We start from the raw sequence: 22,641 nt of genomic DNA on the forward strand, positions 1-22,641 counted from the left end.
CAAAATCCACTCATCGTCGACGTTGATGCCTCAGATGTTGGCTTTTGAACTGTACTCTCCCAGTGTTCTTCTGTAGATAATCATCTACAGCCCTGTGCTTTTCTGTCCCATCGCTTGATGACTGTAGAGTGTAACTATGATGTTGGGAACTGAGAACGTCTGGCAGACAAGAGGGTCCTGGAGGCATAGCAATGCTGGCTGGAGGGGGCAGAGAACACAGAGAACACAAGAACATCTCCTACTTTCAGGATGCCAAGTGACTCAACTCCCTTCAAGTCCTTCGGGCTCTCTTCTTCGCCCAATTTAATTCCACCCTCACCTACCATCCTGGCCCTCCAAGACGACTACAAACTTGCCATAGGGTTTGAAGGCTTGCGTATCTCAATGACTCGGAGAGCTATGTTGGCTGGAGTCAGGGCCTTGTGTTTTGGCTCCTGGTAAGGTTACCCATGTCGAACAGATCGAAGGATAGAGATCAGACTAAGAGTGGTCCACTGGTCCTCCAGGTTCTAGGGTTCAGCTCGGGGCTAACAACTCTGACTGGTCAAAAAATATTGTTACGAAAACGGCAATGAAGAATCCTTTCATAGCTGTGTATGGCAGAGTTGGATGGCTTTCATTGCTGCCCTAATGCCAGCGGTCTAACAGGTTGTAATTTAAGTAATTACCATCCTGGCAACAAGAATACCATGGCCAATGCTCTCTCCAACCAACCTGACATACCTAAGGACAATGCCAAACCAGAACCCATCCTTCATCACTTGTGCATATTTGTTCCGGTGATAAGGAGAGTAGAAGCAAAGATGAGGGATGCCCAATAATCAGATCCAGGCCTTGGTGGGGGACCTCCCAACCAGTTGTTTGTCCCTGCCATTGTGTGCACCAGAGTGTTGGAGTGGTGTCATCCTTCCAATCTGGTAGGCCATCCAGAGAATTCAACAGACTTTGGAATTTGTAGAGAGGTGATTTTAGACCATAGACCATAAGACATAGGAGCAGAATTAGGCCATCTGGCCCATTGAGTCTGTTCCACCATTTAATCATGGCTGATCCTTTTTTCTGTCTCCTCCTCAACCCCAGTTCCCGGCCTTCTCCTTGTAACTTTTAATGCCATGTCCAATCAAGAACCTAGCAAACTCTGCCTTAATACACCCAATGACCTGGCCTCCATAGCTACATGCAGCAACAAAATCCACAAATTCACCACCCTTTGCCTAGAGAAATTTCTCCACATCTCTGTTTTGAAAGGGCACCCTTCTATCCTGAGGCTGCGCCCTCTTGTCCTAGACTCTCCCATCCTGGCAAATGTCCTATCCAAATCTACTCCATCTAGGCCTAACAACATTTGAAAGGTTTCAATGAGATCCCCCCTCATCCTTCTGCATTCCAGCGAGTACGGACCCAGAGCCATCAAACGTTCTTCGTATGATAATCCTTTCATTCCTGGAATCATTCTTGTGAACCTCCTCTGGACCCTCGCCAATGCCAGCACATCTTTTCTAAGGTGAGGGGCCCAAAACTGTTCACAATACTCAAGGTGAGGCCTCACCAATGCCTTATAAAGCCTCAGCATCACATCCTTGCTCTTGTATTCTAGACCTCTTGAAATGAATGCTAACATGGCATTTGCCTTCCTCACCACCGACTCTACCTGCAAGTTAATCTTCAGGGTGTTCTACACAAGGACTCCCAGGTCCCTCTGCATCTCAGATTCCTGGATTTTGTTCCCGTTTAGAAAATAGTCCACACATTTATTTCTACTACCAAAGTGCATGACCATGTATTTTCCAACATTTTATTTCATTTGCCACTTTCTTGCCCATTCTTCTAATCTGTTTAAGTCCTCCTGCATCCTACCTGTTTCCTCAACACCACCTGCCCCCCACCAATCTTTGTATCATCTGCAAACTTGGCAACAAAGCCATCTATTCCATCATTTATATACAGCATAAAAAGAAATGTCCCAAAACCAACTCCTGCTGACCACAACTAGTCACTGGCAGCCAACCAAAAAAGGTCCCTTTTATTCCCACTTGCTGCCTCCTACCATCGGCCAATGTTCTAACCATGTTATTAACTTTCCTGTAATACTATGGGCTCTGAACTTGGTAAGCAGCCTATGTGTGGCACCTTGTCAAAGGCCTTCTGAAAGTCCAAATATACAATATCCACTGCATCTCCTTTATCTATCCTACTTGTGATCTCCTCAAAGAATTCCAACAGGTTCGTCAGGCAGGATTTTCCCTGCTGACTTTGTACTATCTTGTCCTGTGTCACCAAGTACTCCATCACCTCGTCTTGAACAATTGACTCTAACGTCTTCCCAACCACTGAGATCAGGCTAACTGCTCTATAATTTCCTTTCTGCTGCCTCCCTTCTTTCTTAAAGAGTGGAGTGACATTTGCAATTTTCCATTCCTCTGGCACCATGCCAGAGTCCAATGAGTTTTGAAAGATCATATCTAATGCCACCACAATCTCTAACACTACCTCTTTCAGAACCTTAGGGTGCTTTTCCTCTGGTCCAGGTGACCTATGTACCTTTAGGTTCTCCGGCTTTTTGAGCACCTTCTCTCTTGTAACAGTAACTGAATCCACTTTTCTTTCTTCACACACTACATCATCAGGCATACTGCTGGTGTCTTCACAGTGAAGACTGATGCAAAATACTCATTTAGTTCATCTGCCACCTCCTTGTCCCCCATTATTATTTCTCTTGCCTCATTTTCTAGCGGTCCTATATCCACTCTCATCTCTCTTTTATTTTTAACATACTTGATAAAACTTATACTATCCACTTTGATATTATTTGCTAGCTTGCTTTCATATTTCATCTTTTCCCTTCTAATGATTTTTTTTTTAGTTGCTCTGTGTAGGTTTTTAAAAATTTGCCAATCCTCTACCTGCCCACTATTTTTTGCTTTGTTGAATGCCCTTTCCTTTGCTTTTACTTTGACTTCCCTTGTCAGCCATGGTTGTACTATTCTACCATTTCAGTATTTCTTCCTTTTTGGAATACACAGGCCCTGCACCTTCCTCATTTTTCCCAGAAACAAACACCATTACTGCTCTGTTGTCATCCCTGCCAGCAGCTCATTCCAATTTACTTTGACCAACTCCTCTCTCATACCACTGTAATTTCCTTTACTCCACTAAAATACTGCTACGTCAGACTTTACTTTCTCCCTATCAAATTTCAAGTTGAACACTATCATATTGTGATCACTGGTTCCTAAGGGTCCTTTTACTTTAAGCTCCCTCATCACCTCCGGTTCATTACGTAACACCCAATCTGGTATAGCTGATCCCTTAGTAGGCTCAATGGCAAACTGCTCTAAAAAGCTGTCTCTATTTTGGTGGTGTCTATGTCCCAAGAAGTCAACAACTTTATCTCTGCCTGTCCCACTTGTTCCCAGAACAAGACATTATGTCAACACCCGGCTGGTCTGACATTATGTCAACATCCCTGGTCCTACATCTCAGTGGATTTTATCATTGGTCTGCCTCCATCAGTTGGAAACACTATACCAATCTGATAGATATAGACTGGATCTTTAAAGTAGCCCACTTCACTGCTCTCCCCAAACTCCCGGCAGCCATGAAACTGCCACCCTCATGGTTTAGGACGTGTTCAGGCTACACTGATTCCCTCAGGACATTGTATCTGATCGAGTACCTTAGATCACATCCTGTTTTTGAAAGGCATTCTATTCTTTCTCGGGAGCCAAGGCCAGCCTCTTGTCAGATCTTCACCCCCAATTTAATGGGCAGACTGAGAGAGTGAATCGGGAGCTGGGGACCACCCTGCCCTGCTTGGTCTCTTCTAACCCGACGGCCTGAAGCTCCCTCACAAGCAGGAGAAAACCTGCTGATGTTGGAAATCAAAGCAACACACACAAAATGCTGGAGGAACTCAGCCGGCCAGGCAGCATCTGTGGAAAAGAGTACAGTCGACATTTTGGGCCGAGGCCCTTCATCAGGATGCATGAGTGTACAAGATGGAAGGTATATGGGATCCTGACCTCCATTAGATTGAGCATCAAATACAAGAGCAGCGAGGTTATAAAACACTGGACACATCTCCGCTGGAGGACTGGACGTAGCTCTGATCACTGTTCTATGTTCTGTGTAAACCAGCAACAATGTAACAGCACTGGAGAAGGAGAAAAGGAGATCCATCAAGACGGAGCATTTTAGTTATGAGGAAATACTGATTAAGCTAGGTCTGTTCTCCATGGAGTGAAGGAGGTTAACAGGGGGCTTGGCTGAACTATATACTATGAGGGATGTAGCTGGGGTAGATGCAGGAAGCTTTCACCCTTGTCAGAGGAAAAGAAAGGTAGAGGACATAGACTGAGGGTAAAAAGGAAGAGGGGATCTGACTGGGACTTTTCTCAGTGTGTACCTGGAGTCTATTGCTAGGGACAGTAATGGAAGCAGGGTCACTGACAGCATTGAAGAGGTGCGTGTATGAGCATGTGATTTGCTCAGGCATTAAACGCTTTTGGCTTAGTGTTGGAAGATGGGATTAATAGGGACGGACATGTAAGATTGCCCCATTTTATATGAATTGATGACTACCCCAATCGGTTGAAAATGCCCCTTTCATCTTGAAAGGATAGCCATACTGGTAGTGTGATAGATTGAAACTAGCAAGTAGACAAACCAGCCTGGTAGGTTCCCAATCTCTCCACCCTGTCCTTGAAGAAAGATGGCAGCCAGATTGTGCCTTATGTATTCAATACAGTTAGGTCTTTATGGGGCTACCGACCAGGGAGCACCCTACAAATTGAAAAAAAACTACTGGAAGGAGCGGAGTAGGCAGCGGCTGTGGAGAATAGCTGGTTAACACTTTCTGCACTTCCTACTCCGGGTTTTCAACATCCTTGGTGGCATTTTGCTTCTGGCTAAGGGCAGACATGATTCAATCAACTTTTAAAGATAACCGATAAATATTGATTTCATTAGCGTGAGGCCATAGATACGGCGCACCATAAATAAGACATCAAACCCTTCACTTTGTGTTGCTTGAGTCCCGACTGACGTAGGTATGGCTTTTGTTTGGGTTAATTGTTAAACCACACCTTTTGGAAAACGCCACCCTCAAACTCGTTCGGCCACAATTTCCGGAGTGAAAAGAATCTGTTCAAACCGCACAGGGGCAGAAAGGATTCCCCGAGCAGCAGTGAGCCCAGCCAGCACCACATCCAGGCAGGGACTCAGCCAGTGATGAAGTCGCTTACATACTTGGTGTTTCTCTCTGCTCTGTGTGGCGCTGGATATGGAGGTAAACAAACTGTTTTTCTCTCTTAAAGCGATTACATTTTAAATTAAGTTTCCAACTTACGGCCAGGCTTGGCCACTCGCTGGTACCCAGTACGCTGACAGAAATGAAAAATACTTGGGAAATTCCGTTTTGCACTGGTTCCTAGATTGTTGTAATTGCTCTGTAGATTTCTGCTGATATAAAGGAGGGAGCTTTTCCAGAAAGTTGGCAAATTGTTTTCAGGGATTTTTTAAATGCCTCAAATCTGAAGTTTCCATCTTACCGGTGCAGGTGCAAGGGGAGGTGCGGGGTTGACGTTTCCAGATTGGTCCGTGTCCACTCATTTACTTGTGATATTTTTGATATATTTGTTACATTTTGGCGATGTTAGCCAGCAGGGTTTAGCTGTGGTGCTGTGTAAGGGCATATTTATGTTTGCAACTTTAGTATAGAAATAAAGTTTCTACTCTCCATGACTTTAAGCGTAAATGCCTTTCTGGGTGAATTGGAGACAGGTGTGGTCAGCTAGGTTACCCTCCCTGACCGGCCGGCACATCGGTTCGATATAAAGAACTTTCCGGTGGCTGACCGCGGTATCGGTGCGAGGAATCGCAGAGGCAATGTGAAACAGAAATTGTTGAGATAAAATATAAAATGCCGGAAACTCTCAGCATCTGTGGAGAGGTGGAAGAGGTCCCAGTCTACGTTTTCTCTCTTTATTTGAGGAATTATAGTTCTCTGATATCAAATATTATTAACTCAGCGTAAGGACATCTTCTGTTGACACCAAACAAGTTAGCTTCCGAGATTCCACTGTGCCAGACCTCATGTTCCACTTCCTCACAGTACAGGTGAAGAAAGTGGCCAATTGTTCACAGTTGACTTGGTGCCTCTTCTGCATTCTACTTGATCTTTCACTGAGTTAACTAACCTATAGATTTGCAGAGTATGCCCACAGGAAGAAGAATCTCAGAGTTGTATGTAATGTCATATATGCACTGTGGGTACAAACTTTACTTTGAACATTAGGTGAGGGAAAATGGAACACCGTGGTTGATGGAGAGTGAATGAAGGCTAACCTGATGGTATTGTGAAAGGTTCTGCAGCAGAAGAGGTGAAATCAGAGCAGTATTTCAACTGAAACCATGACTATAAAGGAAGAATATTGTGATTCAAAGTCAAGTTCATTTCGCAACAGGATTAATGGGGATGGTGCTGGGGGGCAGCAAACGAATTCATGGCTTAGGATTGTAACTCTGTAAAGTGTGATTAGTATTGGGAGTGGATTTCGGGCGAGGTAGTAGAAGTCTAAACTCCTGAATCACTCAGGGGAGAGTTTGAACTGTGACGGGCAGTTGTGAAATCCCTTGGATAAATGTGTTGGAGCGACCATCAAGGCAGTTACCTGGATCTTTCAGTACTAACTCTTACCCGATCATGGGAGAAAGTTGTGAATTAAAGGAGAACGGCCATGTTGACAGACCCCTCAGAACTGTTCTGCAGCTTGAGTGAGCTGAGTACTTGTGGTCAGAGGCAAAAGGTTTTGGAGCTGGTGACACAGTTATCATTCCTTATCACATCTGGCAGTATTTGCAGCTGCAGAATTTAGTAACCAATTGAAGTCTAAATTTTTATGAAATTGGGAGATAGACTGCGTCTATCAATTAGGAATTTAACCTTAGGGCCTATGTAGATAGCCAATTGTTTATGGTTGACCAAAACCAGATAAACCATACATGTATATTTACCTTATTGAACTTGCGCATGATGAAATGTACTACAGTTGTTATAGTACAGATTTTGGTAACCACAGCTTTGATGAACTCCACAGCCAATCTTGCTGTAGAAACAATGGCAGACGATTACCCGATATTTCTTCCTTATCTATGGTTTCCCATTTTCCCTTTTCCCCATGTGTGGATTTATTGTATTGTGCCTTTCGCAGCTATAAGATATCTCAAAGAGCTATTGCTGGCCCCATAAACAGTAGAGATTAATGAGCAGACAATTTGTTCCAGCCCATCTGGTTATGGGATAAGCGTTGATCAGATAATCCCTCTGCTCTTTATCAAAGTGGCTTTCACCTGAGAGAGTATTGGAGCTTTGGGTTGGTATCATCTATGAGTGATCTCACCTCCAGAGCAGGTGCACCATGGCCACCTTCTTCACCTGTACAACTGCTTGTTAATGCAAATATCTGATCGGCCAATCATGTTACAGCTACTCAATGCATCAACTACAGGTCAAGAGGTTCAGTTATTGTTCAGACGAAAATGTGACATTGACCATGGAATGATTGTTAGTGTCAGATGGGGGGGGGGGGGGGCGGTTTGAGTATCTCAGGAATTTCTGATCTCCTGGGATTTTCACACACAACAGTCTCTAGCGTTTATAGAGAATGGTGCAAAAAACAATTTTAAAAACTCCACTGAATGGCAATTCTGTGGGTGGAAATGCCTTGTAAATGAGAGGGATCAGAGAAAAATAGCTCAAGCTGGCAGGAAGGTGACAGCAACTCAATAAACACACATGAAAAGTGTGTGTGCGGAAGAGAATCTCTGAATTTGTAACACATCGAACCTTGAAGTGGATGTTCTCCAGCAGCAGCAGAAGACCATGAGAAAACACCTTATCAGGTACAGGAGGGACCAACTAACATGGTTACTGAGTGAATGTGCTCCGCACTCGGCTATCTGCTGCTGAACCAAGGATGACAAGTTGGTAAGGCCTCTTCTTTTAAGCCCTGGGCCCAAACCCCATTCAGGAATTGTCATGCAATCCAAATTGTCATATAACTCAATATTGAACTGAGGAAGGGCTGTGTTGGGAGAGCTGAGCAAGGGAAGAGAACCAATTTCTTTGGCAGCTGTGAAAGGTTCTGCAGCCTTGTAGAAGAGCTAAGGATTCCTGCTCTACATGCATTATTGTACAAGAATTTGTTTCCATTTTATGTTGCCGAAGCCACCCCTGTAGTAATTAGGAATTTCAATGAGCCTTCCATGGTCACCTCCCTTCTGCTTAGCAAGCCTTCTCCGATCCCCTGAGTGAGGCTTCCATGGCAAAATGACTCCATAGCTGGCTCCAATCTGTCTGGCAATCCAGGACATTCTTTGGCTAAATCCCACAGAAAGTGGATTAATCCAGACCCCTAGGCTGAATTATCTGACAAAGCTGCCAAGCAGTTTGAAGGTAATGTCCAGAAACATTCAAGATCATGCATTTTAAATAGCTGAGGACACAGCACTGATCGTTTACCATCCCTGCCCACTAATCTCAAAAAGACACATTTATTCGTACATTTGCTTTTTTTGTGCTTTGTATTCCCACAATCTGAGCTGTCATTTTGTGTAACAACATCTTCCAAACACTAAGTTGCAGGAACCAAGTCACCCCTCTCTCCCCCCGCCCCCCTCCCCAAAAGACTGCCTTATGGTCTTCTGACAGCTGGTTCTGATCAAATGTTATTTGAAAATCCAAATATATCACATTAACCTTTTGCTTTTATTTTATCTACACTTCTGGTTACATCCTCAGAAAATTCAATTCTCTTTCATAAAACCATTATGATTCTGCCTAATCATAATGGATAAAGTACTCAGGGGATTAGCTGACTATGTGGGCTGAAAGGTTGCAGACCTTCCCATTGGCCCTGGGAGGGGCTTTGGTTCCTGCTGCTTGGAAGTTGGAAACTTCTTGATCCTAAGATTTTGTTATTCTTTGATTTTAATGCAACCACTGTGAAATCTCTTAGTTGTTGTTTCCAGTACCATCACCTTTGTGGGAAGGTCAGGGCAGAAATTCCAGGAGAGTTTTAGAAAACCTGCAGTTGTAAATGTTAAATGAACCATGAGGCTCACGTGAAGGGTGTGTGGAGGATGTGAACTGACTACAGCACAATCTGTCATATTATTGCTTTGCAGTGCCCTTTATAATACACTTTAGCAATTTTCCAATGAAGTTAATCGACTGTTAGATCTAGGTCTCCTTTTCCTAATTAGTGTTGTTTCGTTTGTTACATTTCAATCCACTAGTTCCAGGATCTGAGGAATTTTGGAAATCACCAACCAATAAAAATATTATCCTTACATATCTTTTAGAGTTTGTAAAATTTCAAGGACTTCCATTGCAGGATATTTATTGGCTTGTAAATCCATCAACTTCTCCTTTTCAATTTCCTTATTAATATCAACTGCTTTTTATGTGATTGCTTTAGTGTTATCAAATGACTAGTTTGTCTGGTTTGGTGTTTGTGAGTGTCTTTATTCTAGAACTTAGAACTGTGGAAACATTGATGCTGTATGTAGGTACATGCATTTGTTCCTGTGAATATGAGAATTAATTTCCTCTCTCTTTCCAGGTTTGGTTACTCTTCTTTCTTATCTGTCTTATGTGCGTTTGAAGCCAATTATTACAATGCTATAGAGTTATGGTTACTATATTGATCTATGGACACCATCCACTTATGAATATCTTTAAAAACAGAACCCATTCATTATCCAAGAGAGACCTGCATCAGGAGCAGAAGGGATAAGTAAATGGGGAACAGGAAAATATGTGCTAGGTGGGAATGTCGAGGTGTTAGTTTGGAAAAATGGGTAATCAGATCTGTTTCCACTGCCACAATAAGTTACCTTGAAATCTTCCAACTGCAAATTTCTCAGAGAATGTACTGTAAGGGTATATTTGAATGTAGCACTGGCTAGGAAATACATTTGCTGAGATGTTTTGAAATTATAAGCCATTAGGAATTTTAATTTGGTATAGATGGACTGAATCTAAAAAAAACTCATTGACCACTTTTGGCCTGATAGAATGCATCTGAATATCTAGTATTAAATAAGTTTCTTTTTAAATTTCAGTTCCAGAGCTGGTAGAGTATGACCCTGAAATATTGCAAGCTCCAGTGGTAGGAAAAGTCACTCAGACAACAGCTACATTTGAACAACCACTCTGTGTATTTGATAATATTGAAACTTCCTGCAGTTTCTGTGAGGTTTGGTTGGTTGTCGATAACGTAACAAGTAAGTATCTTGTTGTTGGGCCTTATATTTTTTTCTTTAGAAGTGATTATACATTCTGATAAGTTGTAAGATTTTATTTACAGTTGATGAAAATTCTTCGTAACCGTTACTTAAGGATCCATGCTTCACAAGATAATGGGAAAGGTATTCCCCGGATTCCAATTCACACTTTAATCTTCACTCTTACAGAATCAAAGGATGCCAAAATCCCAGTCCAACTCCACAAAATTCCTCTCCAGAAATGTCATTTTGCAGTTATCCCTCAGAATTTTTAAGAATTGCTTAACCTGAATTATTTCCACCTGTACAGTCACCAGCTGTACAAATTACAAGTGCATGATTCCAGTGTATCCAACAGTCAGCCAGCATCCGTGTGAGAGCTGAGAATTACAGCCATGGCTCTAATTTGCCAGCTTGTATAAGAAAAGTAGTTTGATGCACAGTTGGTTTGGTGTTAAAGCTAACTTTGGTGTTCACCAGACAGTGGGGAAATTGTATTTTTGTTGCAGATTGAGTATTATTTTTGCCATTAGAAAACATGTCCATTGTACCTCATTATAGAACTGTGCTACTTAGATTTGTAGTTAGGTCAAGAATTTCATAAAATTCATAGCATTCAGCTCAATTGAGTTAACTTTTTTATGACACCATATTGTCTACTTCATCTAAAACACTATCTGCATCTTCTACTGTTCCTTCGTCTCTTGTAGCCTGCCTCTAAACTCATCCATACTATTTACTTCAACAAATCAATGTAACCAGCTCTAGGGTAAAGAAGTGCTTCCAGAACTCTTATTGACTTCTTATATTTATGGATTCCCCTATATTTGAAAACACTTGTCTGTCTGATCAAATCCATTGTAAAATTTCTTTTATGTCATCAATGATCTATTTTCCTAGAGAATGAGTACATCTCTCATTTCCAGAGGACTAGAATGTAAAAGCAAGGATGTAATACTGAGGCTTTATAAGGTATTGGTCAGACCACATTTGGAGAATTGCGATCTGTTTTGGGCCTCATATTTAAGAAGGGATTGCTGACATTGTAGAGGTCCAGATGACGTTTAGGAGAATGATCCTGGGAATGAAAAGGCTAACATATGAGGAGCATTTGATGGCTCTGGGCCTGTACTTGCTGGAGCTTAGAAGAATGGGGGTAGGGTGGCGAGATCTTATTGAAATCTACTAAATATTGAAAGGCCTAGATAGAGTGGACACGGAGAGGATGTTGCCTCTCGTCGTGTAGTCTAAGACAAAAGGGCACAGCCTCAGAAAAAGAAGAATGTCCCTTTGGAACAGAGATGAGAAGGAATTTATTTAGAGGTTGGTGAATCTGTGGAATTCATTGCCACAGATGGCTGTGGAGGCCATCATTGGGTATATGATGCACCATCAATAACTCTGTCTGAGACATGAAGTCAAGATATCGACTTTTATTGACTGGAAGAAAGAACAAGCAGTAGTTGACCACCATACTACATCCTGGAGAATGAGGGCCGGGCTCAGGCCTCAATCGCCTTTATACCGGGGTCTGTGGGAGGAGCCACAGGAGCAGTCAGCAGGGGGAGTGTCCAGACAGGTATATGTAGTTCACCACAGTATTTTTAAAGTATAGGTTCATAGGTTCTTGATTAGGAAGGGTGTCAAATATAAAAGCGAGAAGATAGGAGAATGGGGATGAGAGGGAAAGTAAATCAGCCATGATGGAATAGCAGAGTAGACTTGATGGGCCAAATAGCCTAATTCAACCTCTATGTTTTATGGTCTAAAGGTCTACTGGTTACATTCCAACAAATGCTTCTCAGACTGCCTAACATCTATTTAGCATCTATTTTTTTCTTGTGGAGACTAAAACTGATCACAATAAATTAAAATGTAATCCAAAGAAGGTTCTACATATTTAATATAAATCTGCCTGTTTTTCAATTCTACCCCTCTAGAAATAACCCCCAATAAAATAGATTGGGCAATCCATTAACACTATCAACATCAATTGATAGTGTTAATTTTTTTTTCAATGTGTACTCACAGTTTCTTCTAATCCACTATTCTATCCAGACCATGGGTTCCCAACTGGGATCCACGGACCCCCTGCTTAATGCTATAAAAAAGGTTGGGAAAGGATGTAGACCCTGGAATAAATTGCAAATGGTTACCATGAATGGAAGAATGTAATGAATAGCAGTGTTTCATATCAGAAAACATTTTTCAGCAATTCTGATGATAGCTTGCATCCTGAATTTAAGAAGCCTAGAACGACTGATGATCTTGTTCACTCTCAAACACAGCGCAGTCAGCCTTCGACAGGAATAATTCGCACGTGAATCCTAAAGATTTTATGTCTGGAGCTTTTTCGAAGAATGGTTTTTACCTGACCGTAAGGACTGCAAGAAATCAGTATCAATGTCGTTCGGGTATATCTAATATTACTATGCTCTACACCATTCGAGTTGGAAATGAATCACCTTGTGTAACTGACAACTGCAACAAGCCCTTACCTACTGGTTCCACTTTCAGGTAAGATAAATCATGAAGGAGCTACATTAGCCAATTGTCGTTTTATAGACCAGGCTAAATATAAAGGCCCTTATTCTGTTGTAACTTGACATAGCTCAAAAAGAACAATTTGCTGGACAAGAAAGCAGATAATAATTGGCATGATAGTGGGTTAATCTGAGGTCCTGGACGTTTGGTCGGGAACAACGTTGACCACGAAACTTCTGGATGGGTTGACTGTTAACTTCATCTGAAATGGTCTTGTGATCCAAGGCCATATTGGAATCAGTTTATTATTGTCTCATGTACTGAGGTACAGTGAAAATCTTGCTCACAAATATAAAACCATTCATGCATTGAGGTAGTACAAGTTAAATCAAAGCAGAATAAACTGCAGTGCAGGCAGGCAGAAAGGTGAAAGCTCCTAATGAGGTAGATTGTGAAGTCAAGACTCTAACTTATCATACGAGAGAACCACATCCGTAGATTAGTTAAGGATAAAACTTTTCTTGCCTTAAGAATATAAATGACCTGGCTGTGTGTTTATAGCAATCCAGCAGTTTTGTAAAATCATGGAATTTCTTTTAAGTGTTACAAGCTATTCAGTTAAGAGGGGAATTCAGGGACACACAGTAAGTGCTGATTTTGATGCTGAAATCCATACGTCATGAGTGGATATATTTAAAGAATGGTCTCAGCTATTAGACAAAGTGTTGCATCGACTTTGAACTTAAAACGATCTTGGTAATTTTGATGACCGCAAACCTAAGCAAAACGGGCGAGGTTTATTTCATTTGGCAAAACCTTGAGAAAACATGAAATGGAGCAAATCGATGAAAAAATGTAACAAAGAAGAACTTATCTAAAGTTGTTTAACTCCCTATTAAGTATAAGGGTTTTACTGCACCTGGTTAAAGATAAGGTGCTTTTATATGGGTTTATACTGGGTATCATTGGAGCAATATAGGATGCTTAAGATAGAGAGGACAGAATGAAAGTGGGTCAGAGAATTAATGTGACCTGACACCAGAAGCTTGGGGACACCTTGCAGATTGAATAGAGATGCTCTACAATCGTCCAATCTGCATTTGGCTTCTCCAGTGCACAGGAGATCATATTAGGAACACTGAAGGCAGAACACAAGATTCTGAGAAGTGCAGATGGATTGCTGCTTCGTCTGCAAGGACTGTTTATGTCCACAGAAGTGGGGAGGGAAAAGGGGAAGCTTGAGAAAGTGCTAGGCAGAGATGGAAGAGTGAGCCAAGGAGGTGCAGAAGGAGGGGGATGCTGAAAGGGGAGAAGAGTGGAGTGGAAGATGAGTTTGGTGGTACAATCCAATTTGAAACTGGTGGAAATTACAGACAAAAATCTGGTGGAATGCCAGAGGAGGAGGGGAATCCTATCCTTCTGTTGGCTGGGAGGGGCAGCACTCTGAGATTCCTTTCAACTGTAGCGGGGAAAAGGTCCTGGTTAAGGGAAAAGGAGGACGTCTCAGAAGTACCGGTTATTGGATCAGGTACAAAGTGGGAAGGAGTTGGGAGAGTAAAATGGCATCCTTACAGGATGTAGGCTAAGGTGGTGTACTGAGATAGCTGTGGACTAATGGTGGATACTGGTAGCTGAGACGCCAAGAACAGGAAGGGAGGAATCAAATATGGATCTTGTGACTGCCAGGGCAACTTGGAAACTAGTAGAAAAATAAATGAATTTCTTGATTTTACATGATTGCAGGAAACAGTCATCGATAAGCCAGAACAACTGAGGAAGGAGGGTAACGAGAACAGAAGCTAGGACTGCTCCACATATACAGCAAAGGGCGAGGCATATAAATGGGTCCATAGGAAAGCCCAAACCTGTGCCTTTGATCGGAAGGAGTGATTGGGCTTGAAGGTGGTTGTACAGGTTCAACCAGGTGAAGGAGGGGACTTGTTCAGCCTCTGTTCAGGGAAGAAGCTGGGGGAGGCCTCAGACTAATCTGATTGGGGTTGACTGTGTGGATGGATTATACGATTGTAAAGTGAACCTGTTGGGAACAAGAATCTAGAAATGGTGGAGGCATCAGAAACGTTGTGAATGTAAGGACAATTATAGTAAGTCCTGTAAGTTCTATGAGTAAGAGCATTTTGAAAGGATGGGTCCACCAGAACAATCCTGATTGTGATTCCAGGGAAGAGCTAGAAGAGAGATGCTAGAATGAGGCTAGGGACTGTAGAGGGAAGATCCCCGAAAGGAATGAGGTCAGTAGGTGTCTGGGAGTCAATCACCACAGTTCTGTGGTGGGGTCATGTTGCAGTGGGAGATAGAAGATGTCCAAGAGCTGACATTTTTAACATTTCAGGTAAATCCTCCTTTTTTTTTTCCCAACACCTGTGGCAGTAACTCTCCATTTCTATTTTACACTTCAGGTTTTATTTTCTCCCAAATGCTGTTTTTTTTCAAGTAATTGTCATCTTGATAACTTTGGTCTGCACCTTGTGCTAAACGTTCCTTCTCTCCGTCCAACCCTCACCCTCTCTGCACCCTTAAACAAGCATCTCTACTCAATTTTCCAATTCTGACAAAGGATCCTTGACTGGAAACCTCTCTTCACAGATGCTGCCTGACCTACTGAACACCACTGCCATCCAAGTTTTTGCAGCTGATTAGATTAACCATGTTGTGGTGTGGAGGCCAAAGTCAATACTAATCTTTAATTTTTCTCCTTGTTTTCAGAGTGCGCTATATTTTGAGGCATCCATTTAGAACCTCGGACAACGTTGTTGCAGTGACAAGGTGGTCCAGCAATGTCAAGCTTCTGGATGGTAAGTGCTGATGACCTGGCAGAGACTGATTATATTTATATAACAAGACTACTGATCGTATAGCTGGAATAGGGAGTCAAGAAGATAAATATCACTTGGGCATTGGGGCTCCCAAAGGAACCCTGATATTGACCCATATGCAACATGGTGGTGTAGTGGCTAGTAAAATGCTTTACAGTACAGGAGACCCGGGTTCAATTCCCACCGCTGCCCATAAGGCACTTGTACGTCCTGTCCTTGCATAAAAGTGTTCCGGTTAGTAGGTTAATTCCCGTGATTAGGCTAGGATTAAAATGCTGTGCGACAAGGCTTGAAGGGCCAGAGGGGCCTGTTCCTCACTGTATCTCAATAAATAAAATATCATGTCCACCACACATTCTCTGTAGCTGAATACCTTTGTTGGAAGTTTTTTTGCCAACCAGAGAAACCGGGGTGGGGGGGGGGGCCTTAGTGTGATTCAGAGACCCTCCAGCCTTTGTAAAGACAACACTGGAGTCACAGAGTCAGAGGGCCATACAACACAAAAATAGACCCTTCAGCCCATTACCTCTATTATGCCCTTCCACATCCTCTCATTTGCCTGGAATTGGTCTGTATCCTTCTATGCCTTGCCAATTGAAGTGTCTGTTTAAAAGTCTCTTGGTATCAAATTCCACCACCTCCTCTGGTTTCAAATATCATTTGCCCTCTGTGTTTAAAAAAAAACACAAAACAAAAAAAAACTTGCCCCCCATATCCCCACTGAAACCCCTTCCTCTCACTTTAAACCTGCGCTCTCTTATCTTTAACTCCCCTACCATGGGAAAAAAAGATTTTTACTATCCCATGCCCCTCTTGATCTCCTGTATTTCTGCCAGGTCACCTCTCAGCCTCCTTCACTCCAGGCAGAACAAGCCCAAACTCCCCCCTCTCTCTCTCTCTCTCTCTCCTTGACTGAAGCCCTCCAATCAGGAAGCATGCTGCCGAATCTCCTCTGCACACTCTCCAGTGAAATCAGATCCTAAAGATCAGAATCAGACTTGGGGCAGCAGAGTTGTGGAGCAGCTGTACTAAGTACTGCACTTTCCTGCTGGTACCAGTGGAAACTTGCAGAAAGTTAGACACAACACTGAGAAGTTCCCAGCAATCTCGTTGACAGGGTACATTTCTTATCCATGGATCTGTACAAATTCCAATGCAGAAACCATTGATCTTCCAGTGCTGGGAACTCTTCTGTAGTTCCCCTTTCTCCTGAAAAACTTGTATTTCCTTTTCAAAGAGTAATCCCTGTGCTTATTAAATGACATTTTAGATGAAACCTCTATAGCCACAAGTTGAGACCAGTTTAGAAGGTGTCTGATGTTGACTTCTTTGCATGCAAAATACACAAAAAGAAAAAGCTGAAAACATTTGGAACAAAAACAGAAAGGGTTCATCAACTTCTGTACAAGGACTTGCCAGGTTCTTGTTTTTTCAAACTAATTGTTTTGTCATCCAGTTGCTATTTCTGCTTTGTGTTTGACATTTGTGGGAAAGGTGGAAGCGGATGCCAAGTATTTTTTTTAAACTTTGGTTCTGTTTTTACCTTCAGCTGTGGATCCCAATAACCTCGACGCCTTGACAAGTCGCAGTGGAGGCATGGTTGTCTTAACAACCATTCTCTCTATTCTGCTCTTTTTGCTGCTGTTATTGTTTATCGCTCTGCTCGCCATGTTTTGGTAAGTTAAACATTTTGGGTCTTCAGTCATGCTGTTGAAATGGGAGGTTTTGGCAGCTACAGGCTCTAGAAACATCAGGTTATTTTCTACAGAAGATAATCTGCTTTCCCTCCCTAAGGCAATCCTACCTCACTATTTCCCCCGAAAGGAGGAGCTTTTATTACCTTTACCTCAGGTGTTGGCAGCTTCTTCAGGAATTTAGTCATTGTGCTCCCATGCTAAATTAACTGAAAACTGGCTTCTCCACTCTCGAGCTCTCATGTTATTGACCTAAAGCAATACTCTCTCCACTGGGAAGAGAAAATCTGCAGATGCTGGAAATACTTCGTCCTGCCAAAGGGTCTCGGGCAGAAATGTCGACTGTTTATTCTTTTCCATAGGTGCTGCCTGGCCTGCTGAGTTCCTCCAGCATTTTGTGCGTGTTGATCTCTCCACTATTGTTACCTGTGAGGCTGAGTAGCTCCAGCACGCCCGGTTATTATTTCAGATTTTCACTAGTATTACGCTTCTGAATCATTTTTTTCCCTTACTTACACCTATATTTTTGTAATTGATGAGAAGGGATAGTTCAGGAAAATCAAATAAACATCAATAGTTTTGTAAGTTCTTAGGAGTTTTTTTCATGGGCTTGCTTGTAATAGTGTCCTGTCTTCATTTCCAAAGATTTCAGGGCAACCCTGAAGGTCCATTGTCACTGGAATTGAATCAGCAGTTAACAGCAGTAGGCTGAGTACCATTCCTTGTCACAGATACCGTTGAGCTGCCCGCTACATAGTTTCACCACAAATCCCTCCAAACTCAGTCAGCTAATGCATTGCCACGCGTAAAACTGAGGGGCAGAAACTGAAACTAAAAACAGAAACTGCTGGAAGCACTCAGCTGGTCTGTGGAAAGAAGAGCAGAGAATTGAAGATCCTGTATCAGAATTGGGTGCTAGGGAGCAAAGCTTTTCCAAAAATTCACCTGTCGTTGCATTGGGGTGACAATGGAATCTGTTGTGAAGTGTCACACTGCTTCCACACAAGTGAACGGGGAAAGGATCTCTCGCCGTATATGCCCGAGATCACGTATGGCCACTCAACTACACTCAAAGTGGTTACTTTTGAAATCTGGGACACCTGGTGGGAGTGCAGCATCTTAAGAAAGAATTTTAAAAAGATAAAATTAGCCTAATTTGTTTTTCTCAGATGATGGTTTCATATCCACTTCATTTAATCTGTTCCACATTATGTATCAATAGATATTGACTTGTGAACATTTTCTTTACATTGTAGTTGCAGAAGATCCGGCTCAAGCAATTTTTCTGAACCTATAACCACATTTGGCTCCCTTCGCCGATACAACACCCACAGCTTGCAAAACAAAGGAAACATCATCACTACCAAAGGGAACTTCTAAAGCAATGGGGATGATGCTAGTACAGACTATATCTACATGAATCCAGCAGCCGCCTTCCCCCCGAGAAGCTCACTCACTCTCTGATTACACAGCAGAATATCCCAGGCAACTTTGCTGGGCAGGAGTTTGGAACAATGAAGTGTTCAATGCTGATGATCCAGACGTTTACTGTGGATAATCCCATGGTCAGTTTCTCTCCCTTTTAGGTAACAGAGGTCTCCTTTCTCAACGTGAAAATATGCATGTAAAGTGATAGAAAAATGTTTTGTATTTAAGTTGAGGAATGACTGTTCTAAACCTCCACACTTGTACACTCCACCACTGCCTGATATGTTGGTTGCACACATCATCCTTAACCTTACAGCAAGGAAAAACCTTTCTACTACTGTTATAGAATCTACATGAAGCCCATTTTGTCCCAAAGAGTCCAACAGAGTTTGACTCAATGTATTACTATTGCCTGATCTGGCACTGGTTCACAGAGCAATAACATTGCTGCCCAATTCTTGGCCTTTCAGAATCAGAATCAGGTTTATTATCACCAGTATGTGTTGTGAATTTGTTAACTTAGCAGCACCAATACAATATATAATATAGAAGAAGAAGAAAAAAATAAAGTAAGTAAATAAATAAATTAATTACAGTATACGCATATTGAATAGATTAAAAACGTGCAAAAACAGAAATAATATATATTAAAAAGTGAGGTAGTGTTCACATGTTCAGTGTCCATTTAGGAATTGGATAGCAGAGAGGAAGAACGTGAATCGCTGTTCCATTAAGGTGTTCCTGTGTGCTTGGGCATCTGCCTTTCCTTATCCAACAGCTGCCCAATGTGTTTCTGATAAGCCTTCCACTTCATCCAGTGCCTGTATTCTGGGTCACTGCCAAGGAATGGGTTCAGTTCCATTAGGGTTTTCTTGTGGATAGGGAACTCATTGCAGTCCAATGTATGAACTTCTACTTCCCCGCTGCTGCCCCACGCTCTGCCAATTTTCCTAAATATTTTCTAAGCAATAAAAAGCACTTTTCCACTATTAAGCTCTTTTGATCAGTATGCTGCTGGGTCAAAGTGCTGTTGTATCAATCTCACACTGGTGTTTCCAGTTGCATCAGGTAACTGAGTTGGTATTGAGATGAACACACAGCAGCAACCTCTGATGCACACTGTTTAGTCTAAGCGCACGCAACTCTGTGCTAGAATAAGCTAGAATGGAAAACTGGCCATAGCTCTAAATTTCTGGATGGAAATTTTTCCCCAGTGCCGAGGAAACCATTAAAACTTGGAGAACTTTGAACATTTTTTCTTTGCACTGCAAGCAAGGCACTACATGCATAAAGAAAGATTCAAAACCAAGTGGATATTGTAGAGATCTGTTTGAGAATCTTTCAGATAGGAAGAGACTAAAAGTGAAATGTATGGCAGGTGAGAGGCATTCCTCATTTCACAACATCGCCTTTGGTACCTAACATCAATGAACGTATGAATGATACTATTATGTGAGAATAGCTTTAGGCTCTTGGCTCCAATCATGAGCACATTACTAATCTGGCACCATTTCTATCTGAGTTTTTATAGATGGGTCTAGCAAGCTAATGACTTCCAAGAATTCAAACCTTTCTAATTGTGATTGTAACATAATACACCCAGCGTTGCATTCACAGTGTTATTACAGTTGTTGAAGATGATGCACTAACATACAGAGTATTAGAATTCACTGTTTTCCCATAAGGTAGATTGAGTTAGCTATGCCACCCAGAAAGGAGAGATAATCCAGCCCAGTTTCTTCCTACGGCGAAGCGGCAAATGTCTGAGGTTTAGACACCTTTACAACAGCAATCGAGGACAAGGAAAAGGCAGATAAATTAACTCTTGATCAGGCAATATTTGTGAAGTCACATGGTAGAAAGCCCAGAGGGGAAACTGCAGAAAAAATGGAATGGATGTTGGAGTGTTGAACAGAAAAGACTCAGGAATGCTGAGTGGTTGGTTTGCATTGAGAAGCACTATATTCAGATGTACTGAGGACCCAAAGAGTAAGCTTTGGAACACCAGAATTTACAGCCACATGCCTTGTGACATTTGAGACAATCCACCCTTTGGTAGCTTTGTGTAGAGCCTTACCACCCTTAGGACAAGAGTAGAAAAATCCCCAAAAACTGGAATCTGCCTCAAGACCGGGATACATTACAAGTTTTGTTCTATGGTGACCCGAAGAACAAAATGTGCACCCAGGAAGGGACATGGAGAAGCATGCCTAGAGGTTAAACATGATGTTAGCAGCAGGTAAAGGCAAAACTGCTGAAACTTACCAGAGGCTCAGTGTAGGCATGGATTGCAGAGTGACAAACATGACTGTATGGTGAAGGGGAAAGCTGTAGTGGTACAGAAGTCTGCTGAGAGAACTTGTTGTTAGTATAACATTGATTAGAATTACAATGCTATGTGAGTTTCTGAAACATGATATGACTTTTGACCTTGAGAGCATTTTGAACACAAATACAGGGAAGTTGCTGCCTGCTGGTGCTATCATGTGAGTACTCAGTTCTTCCTGAGGTTAGTAACATTTAAAAAAAATAGATTTGTTGCGTGAGCTTGCACAATACAGCAACAACGAAAGATCCCAATCTCAGATATGTGGCAGGTTGATGTGCTAAGAAAACCTGCCCAGTTCTATAAAGTGACATTTATTCTGCGTGATATTTTATGAAATAGTTTTATATATTATATGTTACCATGGTTCTTTTGTCCATTCTTAACACTGACGGGGGGTATTGTATACGTAAAATGTAAATTAATTCCTAATATAAAATAATAAAAACAGCTTAAAATTATGTGTGAATATTATCTTTGAACTATAATGAAGAAGGCGGTAGGAAGTAGTCTGCCTATTATCCAACATTTTTGTAACAACCCACACATTGTAACGTAAGGGAATAAAGAAGCTCTTTTTATCAGAACTATTCTATCCAAATTAGTCTTTTCCCAATTCAACTTGTTCCTGTGATGTTGATATTACTCAGATAAACTAGTTGAATATGGTCTTGGAGTTTCATTAATTGGCCTCTTGTTATCAATCACTCCCACCCAACACCTGACTCACAACCATTCCAATTACAAACAGAGCAATGCTTCATTATATATTGTAACAATAGAAGTCTTGGTTGACAATCTTTGAACTATGTTTATTGTACAACTAATATGAAAAAAATGTTCAAAATATTTTTTTTCCCTGTTGACCCGACTTATTTTAGAGGGTTCCTATTGCAAATGTCCTTGAACTCCCAGACTCCATACAACCCTGGAGCGATGACAGAGATGAGGAGGTGGCAACGTTAGATTTTCAATTTACTGTTGGCATTCACATGGTGGAGGTGTTTCCTAATTTCAATGAGAGAAGCCATTTTATGTTCAATTAAATCAGAAATTAGATATTTCCTGATTTATCTGGAGAGAAAATATAAAAACTGAGAGCCTTTAAATGTTCGGTGAAGGTGCCCAAGGTAGCTGATGAAACAAAACACCCCCTTTTACTCTTTACTTAACTTCAAAGGCTTTTTATAAGATTCTATTCATACCAAGCAAGCAACAATACAATATAGTCAGGGAGTGACACAAATTCATCACTGCACCTTTGGAGCAGAGAAATATCCCCAGTGACATTACACTTCTTCAGATGCCCCCTTCTCAATACGAGCATCGGAAAGAAGACGCAGGAACCCTAAAAAGTGAAAATACAGTAGTTTTTTCTCCCCCTCTGCCATCAGGTTTCTGAACGGCTTATAAATTGATGAATATTGCCTCACTATTTTGCTCTGTTTCTGCACAGTATATTCATTTATTGTATCTCTTGTTGTAATCTATAGTACATTATGTGTAATGCTCCTGTACCATTTCTGCAAATCAGTGAAGTTCCTGACCTGGCAGCGGAGAAGGAAGAAGAAGCGAGCTGTGGGGGTGG

At 41.8% G+C, this 22,641-nt stretch overlaps 1 protein-coding gene across 1 annotated transcript; it reads left to right on the plus strand.

Moving 5' to 3' along the window:
- The first annotated feature begins 4,980 nt into the window (after window positions 1–4,980).
- On the plus strand, window positions 4,981–21,514 carry upk3b (uroplakin 3b). The gene is made up of 6 exons (XM_059973000.1): window positions 4,981–5,287; window positions 10,126–10,287; window positions 12,576–12,804; window positions 15,496–15,584; window positions 17,155–17,281; window positions 18,556–21,514. Exons 1-6 carry the CDS (start codon window positions 5,230–5,232, stop codon window positions 18,677–18,679), a joined length of 789 nt encoding a protein of 262 aa, XP_059828983.1. The 5' UTR covers window positions 4,981–5,229; the 3' UTR covers window positions 18,680–21,514.
- Window positions 21,515–22,641: the final 1,127 nt, after the last annotated feature.

Source organism: Hypanus sabinus, chromosome 6, assembly GCF_030144855.1.
Source record: "Hypanus sabinus isolate sHypSab1 chromosome 6, sHypSab1.hap1, whole genome shotgun sequence".
Taxonomy (NCBI): Eukaryota; Metazoa; Chordata; class Chondrichthyes; order Myliobatiformes; family Dasyatidae; genus Hypanus; species Hypanus sabinus.

What these genes read in the sequence shown, in the direction of transcription:
- upk3b (XM_059973000.1), top strand. Translation starts at nt 5,230, where the DNA reads ATGAAGTCGCTTACATACTTGGTGTTTCTCTCTGCTCTGTGTGGCGCT. An exon ending in GGTTGTCGATAACGTAACAA is followed by an intron (nt 10,288 to 12,575) that starts GTAAGTATCTTG and finishes TCTCAAACACAG; the next exon opens with CGCAGTCAGCCTTCGACAGG. An exon ending in GCTCTGCTCGCCATGTTTTG is followed by an intron (nt 17,282 to 18,555) that starts GTAAGTTAAACA and finishes TTTACATTGTAG; the next exon opens with TTGCAGAAGATCCGGCTCAA.